The sequence below is a fragment of the Folsomia candida genome, unplaced genomic scaffold, assembly GCF_002217175.1.
Source record: "Folsomia candida strain VU population unplaced genomic scaffold, ASM221717v1 Fcan01_Sc006, whole genome shotgun sequence".
Taxonomy (NCBI): Eukaryota; Metazoa; Arthropoda; class Collembola; order Entomobryomorpha; family Isotomidae; genus Folsomia; species Folsomia candida.
The window spans coordinates 8,038,252-8,062,861 of record NW_019091198.1 but is presented as its reverse complement, the minus strand read 5'-3'; the positions used below and the strand labels follow the sequence as shown (position 1 = coordinate 8,062,861).

At 38.5% G+C, this 24,610-nt stretch overlaps 2 protein-coding genes across 2 annotated transcripts; one reads left to right on the top strand and one right to left on the bottom strand.

Annotated features, from left to right (window-relative positions):
- Positions 1-89: 89 nt before the first annotated feature.
- LOC110850794 (staphylococcal nuclease domain-containing protein 1) lies at positions 90-5,177 on the bottom strand. The gene is made up of 14 exons (XM_022098358.2): positions 5,027-5,177; positions 4,677-4,817; positions 4,473-4,600; positions 4,086-4,383; positions 3,909-3,997; positions 3,696-3,777; positions 3,419-3,586; positions 2,321-3,345; positions 1,914-2,193; positions 1,743-1,830; positions 1,453-1,670; positions 1,301-1,381; positions 1,094-1,216; positions 90-1,019 (listed from the first exon to the last, which is right to left on the bottom strand). Exons 2-14 carry the CDS (start codon positions 4,740-4,742, stop codon positions 903-905), a joined length of 2,763 nt encoding a protein of 920 aa, XP_021954050.1. The 5' UTR covers positions 4,743-4,817; positions 5,027-5,177; the 3' UTR covers positions 90-902.
- A 9,844-nt stretch (positions 5,178-15,021) lies between these two features.
- Positions 15,022-20,354, top strand: LOC110851396 (serine-rich adhesin for platelets). The gene is made up of 3 exons (XM_022099157.2): positions 15,022-15,477; positions 15,553-19,047; positions 19,256-20,354. The coding sequence occupies exons 2-3, from the start codon at positions 15,633-15,635 to the stop codon at positions 19,615-19,617; spliced, it is 3,777 nt and encodes a 1,258-aa protein (XP_021954849.1). The 5' UTR covers positions 15,022-15,477; positions 15,553-15,632; the 3' UTR covers positions 19,618-20,354.
- The last annotated feature ends 4,256 nt before the right edge of the window (positions 20,355-24,610 follow it).

Sequence of the window (24,610 nt, the reverse complement as noted above, 5' to 3'; positions counted from 1 at the left end):
CATGTAGAGTAAATTAAATGCTTGTTACATAATAAGTTTTATAATGCTTGTTTCAATTGCATGACCAAAAGTTGAAAGTTGGGCAAATATTGTGTTCTTATTTGTATGTTTTTAATTACCAGTCTGTCATCAATAAATAAGTGTATGGGTTTCATACATGACAATTATGCACATAATTATACACCTAATATATTATATCAATTACTCACGATCAGACTCTTATCTGATTTATATTTATTGGAAATTAGTATATGATACGAATCATCACCAGCGCGTTTATCAAAGTCATTATTATTTATGAACAAAAAATATGAGTATATGATGATAGTACTCGTTCAAAAGAATTACATTTCGATATCAATTTACTCATATAGATAGCAAGGTCAATCAATTTACTAAATGTAGATTATACAGTAGGTTATGTTTTTTTGTGAACTTTATTACTCTAAAAACTCAGCACCGCTTAAATGCCGTAGAGAAGTACCTTTAACTGTATAGTAAATATTGCATATTAAAAATTTTTGTAACATATAAAAATTGGATTTTCCTTTCGAGAGGAAATTACAATAATAACAACATTTACGGCATCTAGTTACAGTTACTTGGAAAAAGGTAGTTAGGCACACGTGAGTCTTAGGCATCTTTCAGATATAGTTTTTTTAATTAACCTTGTACAATTGGAAGTCAATTTTTCTACCTGCCCTGTCGCACAGAACTTTTAGAGCTCGTATAATCATATTACAACTAAACATATATATGAACAAAACCTTAGGAAAAATTGACGACTCATAATCAAATAAGGTATGAAGGATGAGGCAGTTACATAATAATGAACTAGAAATAAACTTAAGTAACAATATGATGGATCTGGACGTTGTATAGTAAAACCTAACAGAAGCCTCTTAGTTACGATTGGACATTCCAAACTCGCGAGCATCGTCCTCAGTGATATCACCGTACTGCCAAATATTCAGATGTTTCATCTTGGCCTCACTTTCTGCAGTCTTGAAGTCTTTTACCTAGACAAATACAAATTAATTAATCAACTAACTAATCAATTATTATTACAGGATTCAAAAAATTAGAAACTTACAAGCTTCTGAAGGCGGCGCTCTTTTCTGTTTTCAACCATAAGAAGTCCTTCCTTTACCAAGTTTTGTGCTATATCGGCCTTTGACTCTTCCACCGCCAAAGAGACATATTCAATTCCTCCATTCTATTGACACAATAGATTTACAATGCAACAAATGGTGATAAAAATTGCTCATAATTTATTAGAGAGTTTGTTTATAAAACGTACCCTATACTCGATATTCAACAAAAGGTTCCCTTCTTGCGTATCGTGTTTGAGCGCATAAATTGCCTCTTGAGCATAATCAGGCTATAAATTCACAATTTAATTTAAAAATCAGATTAGTCACAAAAAATAAACCAAAGTCCAGCTAAACTTACATCAGACGGCAAAGATACAAATCCCAATGTATACTCTTTGGCAAAACCCTGATCAGAAGCTCCTGGCACGCTTGGGAGTACAGCGCACCTTGATGATTTGATTACTTCTCTGTTGCCATAATCAATATACAACACGTGAACCTGATCTTTCTCGACCTTTTCTATCTTGGCCCGATACCATTCGTTATCAGCACTGAAGCGTGCAACACAAAGGTCACCTGTATTAAAAATATTATTCTTATATTTTCAATTAATATTAAATGGACATAAACTAATTAATCTGACTTTACCTTTCTTTGGAGTGTAGGCACCAGTTAGTGGTGGTTTCTCTGCCAATTCTCTTCGGATATCACTAGTCAAAGCCTCCAACTTAGCACCCTAAAAGTATTTATAAAATTACATTAATTAATTAAACATGAAAATACTATCTCAACGACCCCGACGTTAAAATAAAAACTTACATGATCAGTGAATTGCACAAAAATATGCAATTCATTTGTTACTTCAGTGACGATGACTTTTTTGGGCTCGTATTTTCTCTCGGCCTTATCATCTTCTGGTTTTACGTCATCCTTGGTATCCTCATAATTCATCCAAATTTTTTCTCGCCTAGCTTTTGCATTATCTTCTGCAATCTGTAGGGGCCGGAAGTATGGAGTTTTTTCTGCAGAGAAGTGCACCGACGCTAGTCCTTCGTCTACCAGAGCTACGCTAAGATTCTTTCCTTCAATGAATATAAACCTGGTGAAATAAATAAATATTAATAGAAATCTCTAACAGAGCCTGATATCAAAGAGAGAAGAGAGAGGTCAGAGTTTGTATTCAAAACAAAGTGGATTGCAATAATTATAGATGAGATAACTCTTACCCAATAAAATTTCCAGCCTTATCAATAGAGTCTACTTCAATTTCAACTTCCCGTTGATGGCACACGTCCTTTGTAAAAGCCAACGCTTCATCGCCAAATGGCTCGGCCTCCATTGATGCGCTACCACCGGGAACAGTCCGACCCGCCCTCGGACAACTAATGCCAGCCAGAAGCAGTGTAATCAGTCGAGCCTCACGTGGGACATAAACACGCAACCTCGAACCAGAAGCAACGTACTCAACAACGGCTGGAAGTTTTCCAGCCCGTTGAAAGTAAGGGAGGAATTGCTTGGCTTTGGCAGCATCACCCGTGATATCAATTACGTGGTGCGTTGGAGTGTCTTTGCCGTGAAGTCCTTTAAGCGCCTTTTGAGCTTTGGCCTCAGCTGCCAATAGGGTGTCATAATCACTGGCTCTTTGGTCATCATCTTGGCGATACCGAATAACGGTGGCAAGACCTTTGGTTAGAAGGGCCTCTCCTATGTTCACTCCATCACTTTTGACAGTGCAGCCGATTTTTTCTGGAAAGTTATTCGACGTTGGCTGGATATAGTCGACAGATACTTGAACCTTTTTCCCAATCAACTTCTTTCGCATGTATTCACGAGCTTCGTACATGAAAGGGATATCATAGAGGGGGCGGAATCCTTTTGGACGGGCTTCCTTTGGAGCTGGTGCTTCTTTTGTCTGGCCTTCAGCAAGTTTTTCTTGAATTGTCTCTTGCCTTGGAGGACGAATGCTTGCCAAAAATACCTTTTTCAAAGTGCCGTCTTGAAGCTTAACAACTAAAGCGTCGGCATTGATACACTCGACAACAGTGCCAACAAAATCTTTGTCTTTTGGTTTAAGACTGTCCAAACCCGACGCTTGATTTGCTTGGTAGTCTTTCCATAGTCTTAATTTCTTTTCCTTCGCTACCTTTTCAGCCGTTCTCAATGGCTCAGCCCCTCCAGAAACGAAACCCATTGACCAATCGATGCAACGAGCAAATCCATCACGTAATAGAAGCTCGGCAATGTTGCCGTTCTATTAATAATATATATCATTAAAATTGCATTACTAGTAAATTTGCACTTATACGTTCAAATCAATTACTTACCGGGTGAATTACGGACCCTACAAAGCTTTGGTTATTAACGGACTCCAAGGCTACTTCTACGTCGGACTGGAGAAGACGAATTTCAGTAAAAAACTTGGCCTCTTCAGCAAACGCTTCCGTTGTTGAAGGATCTGGCTTTCCTTCAGAATCGACTTTGAAACCAGGGCACTACAAAGTCACAATAATGAATACTTATTTACTTTTATTTAAAGTCTATACATAGGATAATGCTTAGTAAAATATTTTTCAGTAAAACTTCAAGTTTTAATTAAGTTACCCTTATGCCAGAAATCATCACGGTAACGTAATGGAATGATGGGAGTAAGAGAACGCGAATCGTTGATCCATCACGAACATGTCTATATTAGAAAATTATTATTGAACTATGAGAAAATGAAAAATAAAGAAAAATCACTTTCACATTGACACAATATGGGTGATAGCATTGGCCAGACTCTTGCCTTTTCATGCCTTGTCATGTCTTACTTACTCAACAACGGCTTGCACAGGCTTTCTGCCAAATTTTTCTAGCAGACTTCTTGGATTTTCTAGTGACCAAGTAATGTTACGAACATGGCTCTAAAGAACAATTAATCAACTAATTAGTTTTAATTTATCTACATTTGTTAATTATTAATACTCATATTAATTCAATAACTATATTAACCTCTGGTGGATCAGGGCCCCATTTTCCCTTTCCAGCAGATTTGGCTGCCTCTTCGAGTTCTACAAGTGCAGAAACATCACTTTTCCCCTCCTTCCTAACAGTCGCCAATCCTGCCGAAATGATAGCCTCGGTTATGTTCTCCGCCGTATGGGCATCTCGACCAAGCAAGACTACTCCATACTCTCGCCCAGACGCAGGGACCTTGTAATCAATAGCAAACCAGACTTCTTTTCCAACCAACTTCTTCCTCATAAATTCACGAGCCTCCCAAGCCCAGGGTTCATCCTTTGAATCCTCACTAACCAATTAAATATTTAACCAATTTAAATCATTCTTTAAAAAACTCTAAATTCTACATCATATTAAATAAATTTGATTCAGCCATACATCTTCACATTGCCTCCTGGCCGACGAGCAAGTCTGGGTGCTGATATAGAAGACAAGTTAAGTTGCCTCTCTGGAGGTGGACCTCTTTTCGGGACTCCGCGAATGATGATTGAATCACCGGAAAGAACCTGAAGAGAGAGAAAAAAAGTTTATTTACATAATTACACTACCTTTAATAAAAATCCCATATCTCCTCTAACTTACCTGTTTAACAAATCCTTTCAAGTACTGCGGAACGGCAGGGATTATGGGTTGTGGTTGTACACTCATTGTGAAGTGATGGTGAGCGAGTGGAACAGACGATGAGAACAGACAGTGAGGAAGCCTTCAAAATTCAGCAAAAATCTGAACAAACGGAAAAAAGTTAATTAGTCACACTTTTTCTCAATAATATTCCTCCCCTCTTCTCCTCGTACTAATTAAGTGACATGTGGCGGTTGACCGGCGAGTGGCTACTTTTCTCTCTTTTTTCCACCACTTCCGCCTCCCTCCACTTTAGACGAGGAGGACCAAGACCAGGCAATTGTTGGGTGTGGGGGGTGTAGTTCTCTTACCTGTGTGAAGGGACCCTGAAGTGACCATATGTAGAGGTTGGCGAGAGAGATGGAGAGAGAGAACAAATGTGCGTGCCGACGAAGCAGGTTAGCGAATGACAGCAGCAGCAGCAGAGAGAGAGAGAGAGAAAAGACCAACATGCTTTCAATTGGGGTGAGTTGGATTCATGTTGGAAGAAAAAAATAGCTTCCTTCTCTCGAGAGATGTCCTTCTGCGGCCCAAAAGCGATAACTCACCAGCTCGAAATGTGAGACGAAATGGAACGAAGGAGAGGCCTTGCACATTAATTATTCAGTGTTAAATGGGGTGTAATTACTAAGTAATTTTCAGTATTTTGAGGTTATAGTGTAATTAAATGATGATATAACAAAGATGTAGGTAATTGCCTGCTAACGTAACTCAGTGATTAGTATAATTTGTAATATGGTGGAAGTAAAGGGAATTTAATTAAAGTCGATGAAAACCACGTTGATAACGCAGTTTTGTGAGGGAATGAATACAACATGGTTTCACTTTGCATTACGTTGAGGCCAATTATTGTATTGCATAAACTAAAAGTTGAGGCGGAACTGGTGTAAGGTTTGTGACAGGATTTACGTACTTGACTAAAATGTCTTTTGGCATGATGTTCTTGAGATCTGAAAAGTGGGGTGGACCGTGGACCCCCCTTTTATGAGACTGTTATCTCGATCAGTTGCTCAAAAAGCAAAGCATTATATGAATTATTGACCTGGATAGAGGCCTGTGATAGTGTGGAGACTGTTGAACTATTTTGAATTGCATAATTAATTACATTTAAGGAAATTATGAGGTGACCAGTATGGTTTAAAAACTGTTTACATTATATGAAAAATATTATCACATTGACATTTACTGGCTGGAAAAGGGTGTATTCCCCTGAACCTCCTTTAAATAGATACCCTAAACTACCAGCCTGATAAATATGAGACGAATTGAAAATAAACTTTACACACTGGTCAGTAGTAAATAAATTAAGATGTCTTTTTTATTAACCACCACAACCCAACTATTAGTCACTTCAAGACTTGAAGAAAGTAAGCACTCTCATCTGCATTGCGTTTATTGTGTTTTGGTGGCACGAATTGATATAAAAATGCAATAACATTTTATAATATCTGCTTTATTAAGGAATTCAAAGTAAGATTAGATTAGATTAAAGTCATTGAATTTTGTACGAGGTGTCTCCTCAGGGAAATGAAGACTACTCTTTTCAAGTAGTTAGTTAGTTGTGAAGCCTTGTTTTTCTTGGAACATTTGGCTATAATAACGATTGTAATATTGGAAGTCGAAGGGGCAATAAAGATAACAATTCTCAAGTCGAACCCGTTTTTTTGTTCCCAATTGCAGACTGAATAGACTTTCTTCACCTCGCCGTCGTCTCACCTTGTTGCCTTATTCATCTCTATTTTTCCATCCTCTTTCGATTACAGAGAAGAAAGAATGCAACGTATGCCAAACAGTCGGACGTGGTGGGGTTGAGGATGAGGTGGAAGAATCACAAATGAAATGAATGAACGAATGACAATGATTTCAAAGATGTTCCAGTTTATTTACACAAGAATGTTTGCTCATTGTTTATAAAATGTATGCATTCGTTCGACATCTTTTGTGATGTGTAAACGAATCTGTCTCGTGCTAGTATTTACGTTCGTCGATTCTCTGCATACTTCCAGGCGTCGTGCAAGACATTATTATTGACTAAATGAAGATGTATTTATTGTTTGGAAAAATTGTAATCAACTGAATTAAAAGATTCTAATGCTAAATGGACACTAATAAATGTGTATCAAGTAACAAATTAATGGATGATGTGAATCAGGTGAAAGAAGGGAATATCCAGATCGATTATATGATTCTAATATAAGACATGACTGTCAGACATGTCTCTGTCTAACGCGGTTGGACATCTTACACAAAAATATATCGCATATTGCAAGTAAAAATTTCTATGTGCTAAGCACCACACGAAAAAGTACCTAATTGTCACAAATAAATGCACCGACGACCAAACAACCCCAACTTTTATAAATCAGCGATCACGTTACATTTAGTCCCACCACAGACACTGACGATATCAGATTTACTTGTATGCAAAGGAATTAAATTGTTATGTTAACCTTTTCATTTTATTATGTCTTACTATAGAATCTTTTGAGGTTTGCATGTTAAATGAATGACCTGACCGCGGGTTATGTGCATTTATGGGTGATATTCTGAAGAGCGTGTGAGCGGAGCATATTTTACAATTATTTCGTCTCCATCTTTGGGTATTGTTGATTTAATTTGTAATTGAATTGGATATGCGTGTCTCATAAGTGGGTATTAGCCAAATAAATTTGTTACTTGTCCCATCCGACTCTTACATATATCTGCAATTCCTTAGGAAAACTTCAACTCCAGTTCCACCAAATTATCCACACCTGTCAAACTGTCACCAACCTTGATGGATTCGCCTGATGCCAATCAAAAACGAATGTTGTCCGTCCATCCCAATTCTCCACACGTTTAAATATTTCTCAAAAACCTTCTCAAAGTTTTTCACTGCTGACTGGAACAGTTAAATGATAAAGGTCGATGATGGTAATCGTTACTTGAAACCTTATTTAAGTCAAACCAAACGACCATTAGAAAAACTAAACGTAGACTAAACACAGAATTGTGACCATTCAAAATTAAGGGAATACCCGTGTGTAAAATGAACGCGTTATAAAAATATGACTTTGAGTAAATACGCATAAACATATATTATGACGGTTCATGTAAAGATCCAATTTCAATCGTTTTTGGATTTCATTCCAAGAGAGTCAAATAAAATTTAAAATGAGACATAAAACCCATAAAAATATTCAAATTGTATACAAAAACACCAAATAAGATCCATCCAAGAAATCTCTGCATGCGATCATGAAGTATTTATTACACCGATGGACATATTAAATATTATTATGCGGGCCGACGGAAAGTCAGACTTAATAATTTACAGCAGAATGAAGACGAGCTTAAATATGTTCACATATAACTTTTTTTAGCTCCTATTAATTTTTGAGCCTTTTAAGACGAATTTCTGATATATGTAAAACAGCTAAAGTTGTGTCCTAATGAAACTATACTTTTCTATTAAGGTTAAATGAAACAAGACAAAAAACACACAATGTTTCCCAACGAGAAACAAGTCTTTTTTTTCATTTACAGTTTACAAGAAAATGTACAAATTGTCCAAGCAAATCTCAAAGTGTTGCCTGTTTGAGAAATGACGACGATCACATAATACGCATAGGGACACACTTACGTACTCGTTGTTTTGTTGTTCAATCCGTGCATAAATATGTAAAATTTGTGCTGTTGGGATGAGATCGATCCTTAAAAAGGAGAACGAAAACAAGGGATGTGTTATTGGAAGAAAGTTTTATCTAAATGAATCTACTACCTGTGCCTAATTCTAATAGTGCTTGATCCCTGTTCTCAAGTACAAAGCAGACCCACACCCATGTTATTAGCTACACGATAATTTATTTTACGAACGGCATCGTGGTCGTCGTCGTCGTTGACTGTATCGTTTTCTCATTATCTCGAAACTGGACTTATCAAGTACATCTCACCTCTCTGCACCTATTAGCGTCGACCCACAGTCAACCCATCATCTCCAATCTCGTCCATATCTCATTTCCTCCCTGACGAATTGATTACTCGCCACTGGCTGAATGTCATTATTATTATTGTTGTTATTGTTGTTGCTATTATTCAATTCTTTGCCATTTACTTGCATATGAAGCGCATAGTGTGTTATCACTTAAGCGAATGTTGAATTTTAAAGGCCGTATAGGTATCTCTTAACACGAGGCATTAGAACCAGAGAAAATAGGCTTGCTAAGGGTTTTACCCCAAGAATTATTACTGCCATTTTGCAGATATGTATGTGCATTATATGCATATGTTGTAGGATATGGTCGAATAAGAAGGATCATGTGCGTGCAAAAGGGCAACAAGAAAACACTTGCCGTTCGACTTGTCTCGCATCTTAATAAGTTAATCATTTTGAGATTTAATTCTGGCAATGTCAATTAGTAAATGTTCTTTGCAGGCTTCTTTGCATTCTGCGAATAGGCCTTAACTGTAATAATGGCAATTGTGTGGAACGACTTCAACACTTTGGACATGTTCAGTTGGGACAATTTGCAAAGTGTATTGCGACAAATTGATTTGCTTACGAGTCTCATTATGCTTATGGATTTTATTCGAATTGATTTATTTCTATTTGGGTCAGCAAGCTTATATAAAGCTTATCAAACTTTAATTCTGTTTACATGTTAAACTGTTGCTAGCTTTGAACTGCTTAAATTAAGGTTTCCTGAGGAGAATTTTTTGTTTTTTAAAGACATGTATTTTTTCAGATTTATTTAATAAAAGTCGCTTGAATCCCACTCAAATGCAAAATCGAGATTTGATTATTCAAATGTACAACTCAACGCTAAGTTTGGATGGAATTAATGATGATGAACATTATATATGTATTTGGTTGCGGTTTTTTGCATGCATATGAACTCGAATAAAATAAAGTGGATTTGAGATTGGAGAGCGAGAGGAAAAGCCCCATTGAGAAGAACTGCTTAACAATAATAATAATGTGAATGGACCCTCCTCAGTGGCCAGATAAGTAATTTCCTTTTATATCCATATTATTATGAATTTGAAGACCAAGACCGTGTTGTGAATCTTATTACAGAGTTACAGACGGTGGTAAAAAGGGTTCCTCCCTTTCCTCACTAGCTTTTTGAAACCCAGTCGTCGTTGTGAAGTACAATAAATATCGTATGCACATATGTACATGCCAAATGGAGCGAGAAGACAGCGAGACGACGACGACGACGACATGGCAAATAATAATATCTATTGATGAGATGAACACCATAAACATAAATTTTACAAACTCGGACTTCCAACCGTCACCAATGATAAAATCCAATGGAAATTTAATAAACTTGGGCACAGTGTGCTCCTTCTTCTTAATCCTCTGATTTTGATTTGATTATCGACAATGGCCAATAAAGAAGGAACCAATGGAATTCTGGGGCCCACGCAAAATTTAAAACTACTCGTTAACTTATGCTAAACACTATCTCAATTTTTATCAAACAGCTACAGCTCTCAACTTCAAAACTGGGGAAACACCTTTTTGGTGAAAGTGAGGATGGCAAAATATTTAGGGATGGACAACAACCACGGAACCAATTTGACTCTAAAATGATGCAGAAAAACGTGAAATGACACAAGTAAGTCAAAAACTTATTGGTGCAAAGAGTTGCTAAAAATATATACAGGATTATTCCCCTATCCGACTTACACACGTATTTCGCCACTTGTCAAGTCGCCCATGAGAACTTTACCAATGAGGAAAAGTTGGTCCAGTTTATCACAAACTTCGCCACCCAATCCAATCCATCCTTTAACAACCTGAGAATTTGATGCTCAGAATAATAAAATAAACTCTGGCCATATTTGTAACATTTTCATGCAAATTCATTTACAAGGTATGTATTCATGAGCTTGGTGTGTTGGTAGCCGTAATGGCATAAGTTATTTATTGAGTTAGGCTTTCATATCCACTTTGATTGACTGCTACGTTTTAGTTTGTATGTATGTACATATGTTGCAATAATGTATGTAATAATGGTCTTCTAATTTAGCATTATGCATATCGAATAAATAAATTCACGGACTAGTGCTAGTAGTCAGTCACTTAAATAAGTAGCCCATTTAGTAGCTCACCAATCAATCAATTGAAAAGTTGATAGTCATTTAGGTCACTATTTAGAAGGGATAACATAACAATTCATCATTTTCACATGCAACAGAGGCGAATTATAATTAGTAGTCCTTCCTCGTAGTAGTCCTACACTAGTCACTAAAAGCCATACTAGTTCTTCTACATAAATAAAATAATACTAATACGAACAGTGCGAAACCTAAACTGCCAACTTTAATTTACGTTTTGCATTTTGGTTGCTTGATTATCTAAAAACTGTTAACCATCTTGCTTGCAATTTTTGCAAATCCTTCACAGATATGAAATATAACAAATGCAATACATACTTCCTCCAAGTTGTGCCACACTAATCTCCTAAAATGCAAAGACAACAAAAAAGTTTTCGGTTGGATAGGGATCGCCATAATTAAATCAAAACTCTTCACGTACATGCCTTTGTTGTGATTGATACATAATTTTGTAACTGTTTATTGTAATTCAACACTGTACGTTCACACGGAAAGTATAGAACTGACAATAATTCCCAACACAATATACATTTTTTTCTCTTATTTTATTACAAAAATAAATAATAGCAACACATTAGTGTCGTTTTAGGCAAGTCCCACAACATATTTTTCTGTTTGTGGTGGGAGGGATAAGTGTTCCGCAGTAAATAATGTTCTTCATTTTGATTGTCAACAGTTAAGGAAGAAGGCACTTCCATCCTTACATCACATATTCATCCATTCTTACATACACACTTCTTTAACTGGGGTGTTAATTGATTGGCACTTGAAGCCAACTTGTTGTTAGTTAAAATTGCATGAGTGCAAGCACACCACGCAGTACGCACAAACGGAATGATTGCGAGATGAAATTTCATACAAAGTAAAAGATACGCCGGATTGGAAAGTTGTCAACCCATCTCCATGAAACAACTTTTTTGAATTAACAATAAAAACATGGGACACAAAATACCAAAAACGTAGTTAAAAGTATATTTCAATATCCCAAAAAGCAGCAAAGTGTGCTGTTATACAACAATTGATTGGTCTCCTACTCACTCGTCGTCGTCGTCATTTCTTCTTACATATTCGTATTCGACCAGTCATTGGGACAATGGCAATAATAGCCCACTCACTCGCATAACTTCTCTCTCTTGAAAAGTGAAGCATGCTTGTGTTATGTTGTCAAAATCTGTCATTACTCGAGTACAAATAATTAAAAGTTGACCAAACCAAATTCAAGTCAAACTACGTACCACACAAGTTTATCCAAATAAAGATGAAAATTTTAATTGGAGTTTTGTCATCGTCCTCGTCGTCGTTGCCAATCTACCAGTTTTTTTTACTTTTAAAAGAAACAAACTCGACGAATCGGAAAAAATGTGAAATTGCATTTCATCTTTTAAACTGCTTACGATACACTTATTAGAGATCAATAAATGGGCAAAAGGAAGGAATAATTCGGTTCAAAAAGTTGTACATATGCTCGAAGGAGTAATATTATCAATATGTGTCGCCCACGCATGGCATCGCAATTCCAAAAAACTTTTACTCACATTTGGCAATAAATTGTACGTTGTCGGCCGATAAAGACAATCCCAGAGCAAACGGAACGATGATGATGATGATGACGATACGGATAGATTTACTAAAGTCGAAAGCATATGCGGATCCTCGGAGTTAGTGAGTTAATGATTAAGCCAGTGGTGCAATAGCAGTTTGCATTTTGGATCACGTTCTTCTTCTGAGAAATCTTATTCCGCTGGCTTCGTTTCCTTATGTAATACGTACACAAAAGAGAAGTAGGCGAGTAGTAGTAAGTAAGTAGTAAAAGTAGTAAACGTCTACTTACTACCATTTTTACAGAACTCTCCTCTTCTGGCTTCCCTAAAAATACATGTGTACGCAGAAGGTGAGAAAACTGGAAAGGAAGACGAGAATAGAACAATGTGTGTGAGAAGAAGGTTTACGTTGCATAATGGATGACAAAACATTATGGATTTGGTTGGAAAATGGAGGAGCCGGTTGCGAATATTATAACTAAAGTAGTTTCTTAATATTTCATTAAGATTAACTCCATGCGCGATTTATCCATGTTTGCAAAACCATTATGTTAATTGCTTAAAATTGATAAGTAATAATTAACTTTTCCTAGTTTAATTATTTTGAATTTTATAAATTTTTTACTCCACTCATCACATCGGCAATTACAAAGACAAGTAACGCACATCTCATTTTTTTCTCGACAACCTACCCAGATTGAGATATGCTTAATTCTACGTCAATCTCAATCCGCATAAAGCAACGTCTTCTGTCGTATCAAAAGGATCGACAAGGAAATTAGTGAATTTTATATGGTTTGACATAAAATGTTTCACATTTCATCCAGTTTCCTTCTCCTTTGAAGAAACGGCTCTGCGAAGGAATTAAGGCATATGCAATTATAGAGACAAACAATGCAAGGCGTACGCACCTCGATGCTCTTCCGATGATATGACTTTATAGCCTCGAGGTTATGGTTTAGTTTACATGACTCAATAATACTGCCAAGTGACTTACCATAATTTGATGGGTGGTGGAGAGAAGAAAATCATGTTTTAATTTTTTTTCGTCATGTCATCGAAACATCCATGTATATAAATGTTACAGGGCAAAAGCACTAATTATCCGTGTAGGTAAATACAAAATGGGTTTGTTATAGTTGTTTCAACACTTGCTGTATTTTCCCTAAAACCCAAATCGCTCCAAATTTCCTTAAAAGGAGTTCACCCTGTTCTACATGGACGACGACGAAGCTATGTGATCCTCGGGCGGGCATGAATGGGAAAGAACTAAAGAAGAAGAAGACGACGACGAATATTGCGTTCACGAAGCCAAAATTTTAGCCACACTTATTCCAAACTCTTTTACCGCACATCCGCATGGTCGCATTTTATTCTGCGCTTATAGAAGCTTATAGCTCGGTTTCAGCGTCACAATTTTGGCCAACCGAAAAAGCATGTTTCAAAGTGGATGCCAATTTCCAGCAGTGACTCCCCTGCAACCTGTCTTCCATTTATACTCTTCTGCTTCCGAATGACACTTGGGCTCCATACATCAAGCTGTGTGCCTAAAATAGGGATTTTGAGACTTGTTGAACCTCGGCTTCTTTCACAGCATGCAAATGTATGCATGTATGCGATGAAAATGCATCAAAAATTGCTGACTAACTTAGATTTAACGACCATCTAAATTGGACAATATTAAATACTAACTTGATACAGATCATCATTCCATCATTGGAATCATGCGATATTTAACTTCCGATAAAGTATCAACTTTTGGCCGGAATTAAAAGATGCGTGCAGCACAAGTCTTGGCTCCAACGCTGTACTTGAGGCGGATCAAAGAATGTGAATGTGGGCTTAAACGCTAACTTTGTACATATAAACCAGAAGATGAATATTGGCTGAAAAAGTTCTACTACTTGTACTGCGAGTAAAGAAAAGCTGCAAGTCCTTCCTACATACATAGCCAACTGAAAGGTGATACAATCTGAAAGAAAAATTCTGCAATCTTCTTCCACCACCAATCCAAAATAGACCCAGTTCGGTTTTCCGGCAGTGCTATGCACAAGTTTATAACGTCTCTTGCCTTATTTGGCGTGCAAATGATGCCATTTTGAATTTCTCACAATTTCTCTCTCGCTCAAAAATTATGTATGTGCATTGGAAATTGAAACATTGAACTTGTACGTGCAATTCTAGTTTGCACTAAATCTTCCTATAAATAGAGTAAGGACTTGTTGTTCCTCGCATGCTGTTCACACAAAGGTTATTATTAATTGCACATGCATATTTCCGTCAGGGACGGCGTATTCTTCTAGGAAAGCAAGCCTTTTTTCAGACCACTGCTGTCTCTGCAAGATTATAGGAAGTGAGTGGGGTGTCTCTCAAAGCTAAAAAAGACATAGTTCGTTAATGGCCATGACTGGAAGAAGAGTTGGAGTTGACATTAGAGGCGATGGGTGAAGAAAAGCTTGTGCGAAAAATTTGGCCATCCACTTTCGCCTCCAAGCTCTCTCCTCCCCCTAAAATGAGCTGGTTTGCCTCCTCCGTTGGATCATTTCTTTTCCAAGTCTGACTTTTGCAGACCAAAGTATACAGCTAAATAAAGACTAAAGAGACGGATATATTCTTTGCACATTCTCGTACTCGACGTGCTCCTACGGTTTAAATTCGCTCTTCATCGCCCAGCGAATTTTGCTCGTTTGGATGTCGTAGCCAAAACTGAACGCTTTCCTGTTGTAGCGTTCACCAAAGAAGATTCTCCGTCGTCGTCTCTTCTTCGTGTTGTTCACTATTATTTCTATATTCTGCTTATTTTCCGTTTTCACCTCTCTTCTCTTCTCCTTGCAGTAGGTACACACGGATTTGTTTTCCTTTCGTTGTACGTAAATTATTCCGTCTCTTCTTGTTCGTCTTCACTTTCTTTCTCGGCCATCAACTTGTTGCTCTTGCACTTGTGAAAATACTTGTAAATAATTCTGTCGACTGCTAAACCATAGCTTGAAACTTTTATAGCCGTTTTGATTCATAAAACTTGTTTATTTAGAGCAACTATGTAATCTTTAGTTTCGCTCATTACTCGATTTATCTAACGCCTACTGGATATTTTAATCTTCTCATTTGTTCGTTTGGTAAGAGGTTTGGTAATTTTTTTTCTATGAGGAATAAGTAAAATTTATAGTAATTTTAAAAAATAATTATTAAAGTCCTCTCCTCTCCTCTACGTTTCTTGTATTTTCAATAATCATGACGTCGTTCCAAGTTGATGAAGGCTGATCAATGAGGAATGGACAGAACCTTGAATCCTGTTAAGAAGAAAAAGCCAAGGGCCAAATTTGGCAGGAGAAAACAACGAAAACGGAAATTACTACATCGAGGCAGGAAGCCTGACTTTGTCCCATTGTTGGAACGAGGAGAAGAAGAAGAAGACGTGGATTCCTCCCAACAACAACAACGAGATCACCTCCACCAAGAAAACCAAGAAAGACTTGATGTGCACAATAATGGTGGTGATGATTCTTCTTCAACTACGACTTCGCGTCCACTAAAACCATCATCATCGTCATCAACATCGATGCTTGAAACTGTAGTGACCAGTAGATCTAAACGACTCCGTGCAGCAACATCAACACAAATCGCTTACACCGACAGAAAAACCCGCAGCACGTCCTCCTCATCTTCAAGTCAGATTACAAATCTGTTATTGTCCAACATTTTGGAAACATTTGGTGAGGAATCTTTTTCCGCAACGACAACAACAACCCCAGCGGATGAAAGGATTGTAATAAAGATTGGAGAGAACGCTTCCGAGATTCCAAGCATTCCAATAAGAAAAGTTCACTCGAATGGAGAAAGTCGTAAAGAGGGAAACGAGGACGACGGATACGACGACGAGACCAGCCAAGACCCCGCTTTTCTTCCGGAGACGAACGGTTGTGACGACACTTTTGAGAATGAGAACAGTATTGGTGACAACTTAGTGGTTGTCGCGAGGACTGACGACGAAAGTGGTGGTGGTGGTAATGGAACTCGAAGTGGAGATGTTATCGTAGAGAATAATAATAAATCCATGAAAAGTGAACTAAAGGAAGACGAGGAGGAGACTGACGAAGCCAGTATTATCCAGCCGTCAGTTGATCAAGGGGAGAAAGGTAAAGAGAAAATTACTGGACTGGACGTTAGAAATAAGCACGGGCCAGAGCACGTGTCACGGAAAAGAGTGACGAAAAACAACCAAAGCGAGTCCGGATTCAGGGTAAATACGGGAATTGTGTTGCAACAAAATGTTCCACATTCGGGTGGTCCACTTCTCGGGAAGGGTAGTGAATTTACCTCAAGTAGTGGCCAACATTTGCAAAAGTTTCCACCCCCCACTAAACTCGTGCATGGGGGCAGTGGAGGTGGTGGTGGTGGTAAAAAGTTAAAGTTGACCGACGACCGGAAACTTACCACCCTTGCTCCAATGTTGCTCATGAATAATTTGCCTTACATGGGCGAACTCACTTTCGACACTCGGCCGCGACGAGGGCGCAAACCCAAAAAGGCGGACATTTGTCACCTCATTTCCAAAAATTATGGAATTCATTTCCCCAACTCGTACACCAACACGCCGTACACGGGGCCCCCAGAGGTCGTTGCGACAACCTTGTCTGCTCAGAAGGGGGGTAGTCTCATGGGGAAAAGTGTTGGGTTACCTTCCAAATCAACAAGTGGCAAGCATTCCTTCAAGAAAAGTAAGGGATCGTCAGGAGTATCATCTTGCCCCCAAACTTGGAATATCGTCCCTTCCACACCACCAGCACTACTTCCACTCACTCCAACTGCTGGAAGTACTGCGTCTCGTCATAAATCTCGTCTTGCCTCGCCCTCCTCCTCCTCATTTTTAACCAGACCTCCTTCCTCGTCCAGCAAAAGCTCTGGGAATAAAAGTGGAAATACGAATGGAAAGTGTTTCGAATCTCAAAATAGCAATGCTGCACGATCGTCATATTACGGAACTCTTGGTGCTTTTGAAGAACCTCTAAATTTATGTGTTCGTGATGCAAGCAGCAGTTCTTTGAAAAGTTTTCAGTTGCAGAACCAATTTAATTTAAATTCTTTAAGTAGTAAAAACTGTTCGGAAATGATGAACCTCAAGTTACCTCTGCTAGCGTCCAACTTGTTTAGTGACTTTCAGCTAAAACCAGTATCCTGCTCTCCTGATAAAGGAACTCATGAAATTGTATCCTCCAGGAAAGGCAGCAAAGGGGTGGAAGTTGGCTCAAAAAAGTTCAAGAGCAATAATTCTAACGCGACGACAAACAGTTTTGTGAACATTGATGGTGGTATTGGTGGTGAAAATAATAATGCAATTCGTGATTCCGGTCTAGTCAATCAGCTTAACTTTCAATTGAATCTTGCCAAATGTGCTCAACTCTCTTCTTCGGAACCATCTTCGTCGTCTCCATTTCGAAATAAATCCTCTCGTGGAGACTCGTTTGGGTTTATCCTCCCAAATAATTCTGGGATTCCGCAAGTGCAGACGACAAAGTGTGGGAGTAAGAAGACACGCCGAATACGTGGAGGAGGATCGTCGTCGTCACACTTGGGTCTCAATAAACAGCAACAAATGGGTGGCGATGCCCCAATGACAGCAGAACCACCCTCAAGTGCGGGAGGTTCTCTATTTGGCCAGACGGATTCGGGGTCAAGTTCAGGCGCTCAAGTGTCGATATGCAAGTTCAAATTCACCGGAGGAGCGAAACCTTCCCTTCAAGAGAAGAAAATGTTGTCGGTCGACTCTGGAGGTAATTTCAGATTTTACACAGACAAGGATAAAGTCGGAGGATCGTCTACAGTCAAGTCAGCCAAGGCTCAAAGCATACTCTCGTCCTCCTCTACTTCCGGAGATGGAGAAAGTCGGACGGAGCGAGAAACAAATCAAGGATGTCACTACGCATATTCAGCTTTGCCAAAAAGTGCGAAATCCATGTCGGTGTGCATGCCTGTGAGACCATCTTCTCTAAAACCTTCATCCACGTCTCAACAAGTGGTCGTCGAATCATCGTCTGCAGGGTCTTCTTCGAAAATACCCTCCTCAACAGCAACCCATGGAATCTCGTCGTCCTCATCTTCTGCTGGCTTCAGTATTCAGCAACAACAACAGGGTAGCGGCATTACTCCTTCAGTTCAAGACCTAAACAACCTCCTGGATATTCATGGACGACTCGCATTTCCATCCTCGTCTTCCTCAATGTCTCAATTTCCCATCGGGGGAGAGGATGGCTATTCGAGTTCGCAATCTTCTGAATCTGGTGGTGGTGGTGGGGTACCAAGTGGGAGTCATGCCTCTCTCAATGGTGGGGGTGCCGCCACACCTTTCGAGCTAGATGCGTACAAGACGAGCCGGAAGTTGTTGCGTCTCAAGAGGAAACGGAGAACGAGGAAGAGTTTGATGAGAGAAAAGCTAGAGAAGACTTTCAAAGAGAAGGGCTTCCTCATCCAGACGCAACAACTCGAGTCTGCCGAAGGGGCCACGTACTGCAAGTTCCGACAGCTTCGGAAGTTTACACGATACTTGTTCCGCAGTTGGAGAGACTATTTACCCGACAACGTGAAGGATATTAATAACAGCAACAATTGTGGTAGTGGTGGTGGCCAGGTCCAAGATTCGTCTGGTGGTGCAAGTGGGTCTGTCAACCCGACTGCTACAACTACTTCAGGTAGCGTATTATTATTACTTAATGTGGATTTAACAAGTCTTAATTAATTTCCCGATATGGCACATCAACTTGATTCAACTACTGCATGTACACACAAGACTTTTTACCAGTGCATTTTATGTTCCTTCATTCATTTCTTGCGTAATGTTTTCTTGAGCTTTCACACATCTGTATTTAGGATTTTACTTTACTCGTTCTTATTCAACAGGAGAAGCTGAAGAGGACGGACCGGAAGATACAAGGATTGTTGACGCCGACGTGGATCTCAGCACCACTACGACCAACTCCCAACTCCACCCGTCCTCAGTTTTCTCTGACGACGATTGTGACGAGGACGAGGAGGACGAAGATGACGATGAAATGATGACAAACGAGCTGGTGCCCGAAGTGACACTTATCACACAGCCATCATCTCCCGCAACAATCCCGGATGACAACAATACCTCGTTTGACGATGGGAGTGACGACGAGGTGGACGTGGAGCAGATTGACGACAGGGTAGGAAGAGACTTTAGCAGTGACGACAATAACAACAACAATTCTCCTCCGACGTCTCCCTCTCATTCATAAAAGTACATTTAAGTATAATAGCGAAATATGCACGAGAAAAAGAACAATTTTGTCGCCATGTTATATATTTATGGATAAATAATGAGAATAATTTACCCAAAGATATCATCAAACCAACAATGACAATTGACAGCTCATAAATCACGCCCTTCTTGTGCCTCCGTGCGCGGTATCTTCCGTCATCATATTCATAATGACTGATCCCCTCGCAAGAGTTATCCAACAAAACGACATTTTATCCTCGGTATCATCCGTCGAAATCAGACATTCAAATAATGCAAATAGTACTTCATTTCATATTTCTTTCATGTGACAATGTTGTCGTCAATAGTTCATGGAGAGAGACCTAAGCAGCATCCGCATATCTGCCTCCCTCACTCTCAGAATCATTTATCTTGATTGGGCGAAGTGTAATTGGTACGAGGGAAAAAAATCATTTATACTCACACAGCGTGTTAAAATGAGCAATGAATCGTGTGACCAAACAACCAACGAATCGATACTTTACTCCTATTGTTGTGTTTGACAAGTCGATTTAAAACTCAAGTCAGTAAGTCACCCTGCCCCATGGGTTATTATATTATCAAATAAGTATAATAATAATAGTAGTGTTTAGTTAATAGTGAGTGCGTGCGTGGTGTATATTATTATTATCATCGTTAATCCTATTAAACAACAACAGCAAAAAGAGGACAAATAAAATATGAGACTTAACCCTTACAATTTTTCTGCCAATATTTACTGTACTTGATTTCATCATTACTTATCATCATACCGAAAAGAGCGACTATTATTTTATATGCAGAATTGGCAAAAGGATGACATATTGTTGCGTTGCATTCACACTTCTAAAGAAGGATCGCGACATAGGAGAAGGTCACCAAGTGTGTGTGTGTCTTGTCACGATATAATTGTCGGAGATAACGTGAATGCATATAATTAAAAAGTGATCCTGTGTGAGTTATGGATGGGAGTGGAGTCAAGTGAATATGTATTCTATTCTCTCAAAAGGATCACTTTTCAATCCTCTTTCTTCAATTATTTTTATTTTTATTATGAGTCTCAACATGCACGCTCGGAGAGATCTTCTTTTCCTCGCAGAAACATTAGGAAAGAAGAAGAATGACCACGACGAAGTTTTACGCCTAGATATTTGGTTGGTTATATGTAGAGAAGAGGATGGGATGTGTTATGCTTAGGTGGCTCAGTTCCTGTGGTCCTTGTGTGGGCCGAAAGAATCAATTAATCATAACCCAGTTGCTTACATTTCATTTTATATTTATTTCTCGTTAAGATTTTTGGTAAAATGTAATTGGATTCTTTGGGTGGGTATGGAATAAGTTTTTAAATTGGAAGCTGTTGTGCCAGCAGAAAATAGCAGCAGCAACAACGGCAGCTATTTTGAATATCATTTCTTTTCTTTCCACCGACAAGACCAGAGACCTGTCATGATCTAAATCACTAATTCACGTTGCAGCTCAGCTCATGCATACCACTTGGATTTATTTACATCCTTATTCCCTTTTGTAGGTTTTGCCTTCCGAGGACTTGGTTTACTAATGCTGATTCAATAAAACTTGGCTGAGCTTGTACAAGCTGGGCTTGGTCGTCATGTTCGACACAGCGTGGGGAAAGTGAGACAGATTTGGGAGAATATTCCTCATAAGGTGTCGGAAACAGGAGAGGATTTCGTGGTGCAATATGCATGTAAATGGATTGGATGGGAATAATGAGAGCTTTCATTTCACAAGATTCAAAGTTCTTGTAGAATCTGACTTGGGTGGTGGTGGGATAAGTGTGTATGTGTGTGGGACAGAATATTTAGGAGGAGGATTGAGACTGCGATGGAAGCAGTATTGACCAGCCTCGAGATTTATTCAGAGAGCTGTTGTAATTAACTGGAGGGAGAGATGAGACATTAGACAGGGCAGATTTGGCATTTAATGGGAATTAGGAAAGGGTGGGATAAGGACATTCATTGAGAAGGGAGAGAGATAAGTTTTAGTTTAGTCAAGATTTTTGTCCTTTGAAGGTAACAGCTCGTAGCCTGAATTGGTCAAAAGAAAACTCCACCCTTTACTTGACTGCTTACCTGGTCGTCGCTTGTGTGGTGGACGTAGTTGTTTTGTTGGGTGAAACCAAACCGGCCGTCCACATCAGCACAAAAGAAAATTGGAATTTGACTGTGCTCCACCTTTAAAACATACATATTTCTCAATATATCCCTTAAATAGGCATATATGTAACCCACTCGCTATTTTGAACGCAATTTACATTCACAATCCTTTCTTCAATCACCTTATCTCATTTGGCAGTTTAACTCAATGTGCAGTTTACGACCACAATTTAGCCATCACCTACCTCCGAGACGATGGAGTGCTCTCTCATCGCATTTATTTACATGCACCACACACACCCGCAAAAACTTTTATTCCTCTTAAATCTGCACAGCCCAATTTCAGCCCTTTTTTCAAAACTCATCATCAACTCCTCAACTTCTACTTTTGGTGGACAGCAGTTGCACAAAATGACATGATGTTGACTTTTTCTGTAGCATCGTTTCAACGGGTTTGACTGCATATGTACCATTGATCAATAACTCCATCCTTGTCATGAAGGAGGATAAAGCAGTATATTTCTATTTTATGCAGACTTTTGTCGATCGATCAATTAGTGCGTATTGGTCTCTCCTCGTAGATATCATTTTGCATCTTCACGTATGTACATTTGTATGTAGGAGCGTACATACGAGGAAATATGGAGCATACCACTTTGGAGATAAAAAGCAAACGTGCCTCTAATAATAATTAAATCAAGATTTATGGTATATGCAACAACCCAACGATGAGTGGACGAAATTTGATACCTTTCCTTATCTCATTAAATCTCTGGCGCTAATCCGATGATCTCATTCCCATTCGCCAAGAAACCTGGTCCAGAACAAGTCCGTAGAAAAGTTTTACATATCGGATGCAGTTAAGAGTAAGTGTGTAAATACATATTTATAATGGGCATGCATTTAATGCCTCTCCAAAAAAATGGGAAGTACCCTCCCAATATTTCAGAAGTACCCTCCATTGAACCCTACCTCCTAATGTTATTTTTGAATTAGGATTTTGGTGGCAAACTACCTCTTAAAATAATAGACGTATACCGTAAAACCTCTATTTATAGCCCTATTCTAATTATAGCCGGTCTCCAAATATAGCCGGGTCTAGAGACCAAAATTTCAAAATTTTAGCCGGGTCTCTAATTATAGCCGGGTCCCTAATTATGGCCTGTCTTGTCCGCTGTGTCCCGGTTCATAGCCCATTCAAGAAAAATGTTGCACATTATGTTAATCAACGAATAAGTTAACCTACTAATTTTTACCTATTAATTCCAAGTTAATAATGGATATAGTCATTACAGAAAATTTAAAAAACCGGCTAAACCTCGTTTAAAGATGTGGATTTAAAGTGAATGGGTTACTAATAGCATATCTTGATAAATAAAAAAAAACTAAAATTGAGTCAGCATGATCTTGTAGCATCTAAAATTTTGGGCCTAACAAAATTTAGCCGGGTCTCTAATTATAGCCGGTCTCTAATTATAGCCGGTCTCTAATTGTAGCCGGTCTCTAATTGTAGCCGGGTCCGTGACAATCAGTTTTGGATTTTAGCCCCGGCCATAAATAGAGTATTTACGGTATATAACTTATAATGCTGGAATTTTATATAAAAAGAGTATCATTTATTAAAGGGAGAACGAGTTCGAAGATGGACACTGTTGGTAATGTCCTTCAAGGTCAAAAGGTCACAAAATATCATTTAAAGGTCAAAATGTAGATATATCAACTGAATAGGAAATTTAACCCCGATTTCAATGGTGACCTCCATTATGACCTCAGAGGTCACGAAAGGTCGCTTGAAGGTTACAAAAAGGTCGTCAACTTTTAAATATGATACATACCTATATCAATTTGCACTGAAATTTAACCCCGAATACAATGGGGACCTCTATGACTTCAAAGGTTACACAGGGTTAAATTTGACACCTCAGACGTGTCAATTTTCGAAAATAGTATGATATTCACTTTGACATGTGACACTGCTTTCATCCCTTGGTTACATTCGTTGTAACGGTTTGTTCACAATTAAAGTTAACGCTTCCATAAAACATACATTTTTAAAAACGACATGGCAATCAAGGCTTTTATGGACTTAAAAGGTCCTCCACCCATGCTTCCTCTTTGGTACAGTTTTGGCTTCAGGGCAACATACATAAATAAATTGTTTTTAATTTTCCCAAGGACGTCTTTACAAATAAAAAACCCCACTGGTCAAGGGGAAGGACTTCTTAATACTGTAAGAAAGTTTTACCGAATAATAGAAAATATCTAACAAAGATAACCTTCCCCACCCCGGAGGTTGGGTACAATACGCCGATCAATTGGGACAAAAATTTAGGAGCGGTCAGCGGACTCGGTACGTGACTCAGGCTAAATTTAAATAGTAGGCACTGTAGGTTTTCTACATTTTGTGTTACTGGGCCTAATTCGTCATCAGCAAAATTTAATTTTCTAGTAATGTTAGCGATTTTTTAATAGTAACAAAGCAGAAGATGAGAATAGACTGTCAAACTTGGAGTCAGAACTGAAGCTTTCCAGATTATTGAGTCAAAAATGTAATAAGACCAATCACTGATAGGAAATTTACATAGAATTACGATACGTAAAATGAGAGGCTCTTTCCATTTAACAGGAGGGAAAATTTTGAGCATTAAGAGGTTGCTTTCCACTTAGGTAACTTCTTAAATATTTGCAGGGTGATTCCCATTGTTTTGGAGAGACATTAAATTAGTTCCTTTATAATGTGAAGAGAAGAAGAAAAGCCTTTCGTGCATATCGCTTCATTTTATTATCGAACTGTGTCCAATTAGTAAATTCAATGTAAAATTAGTAGCTGCTGCGTATAGAAAATGTGTTTGAAAACCAGTAAATGAAAACCAGTAT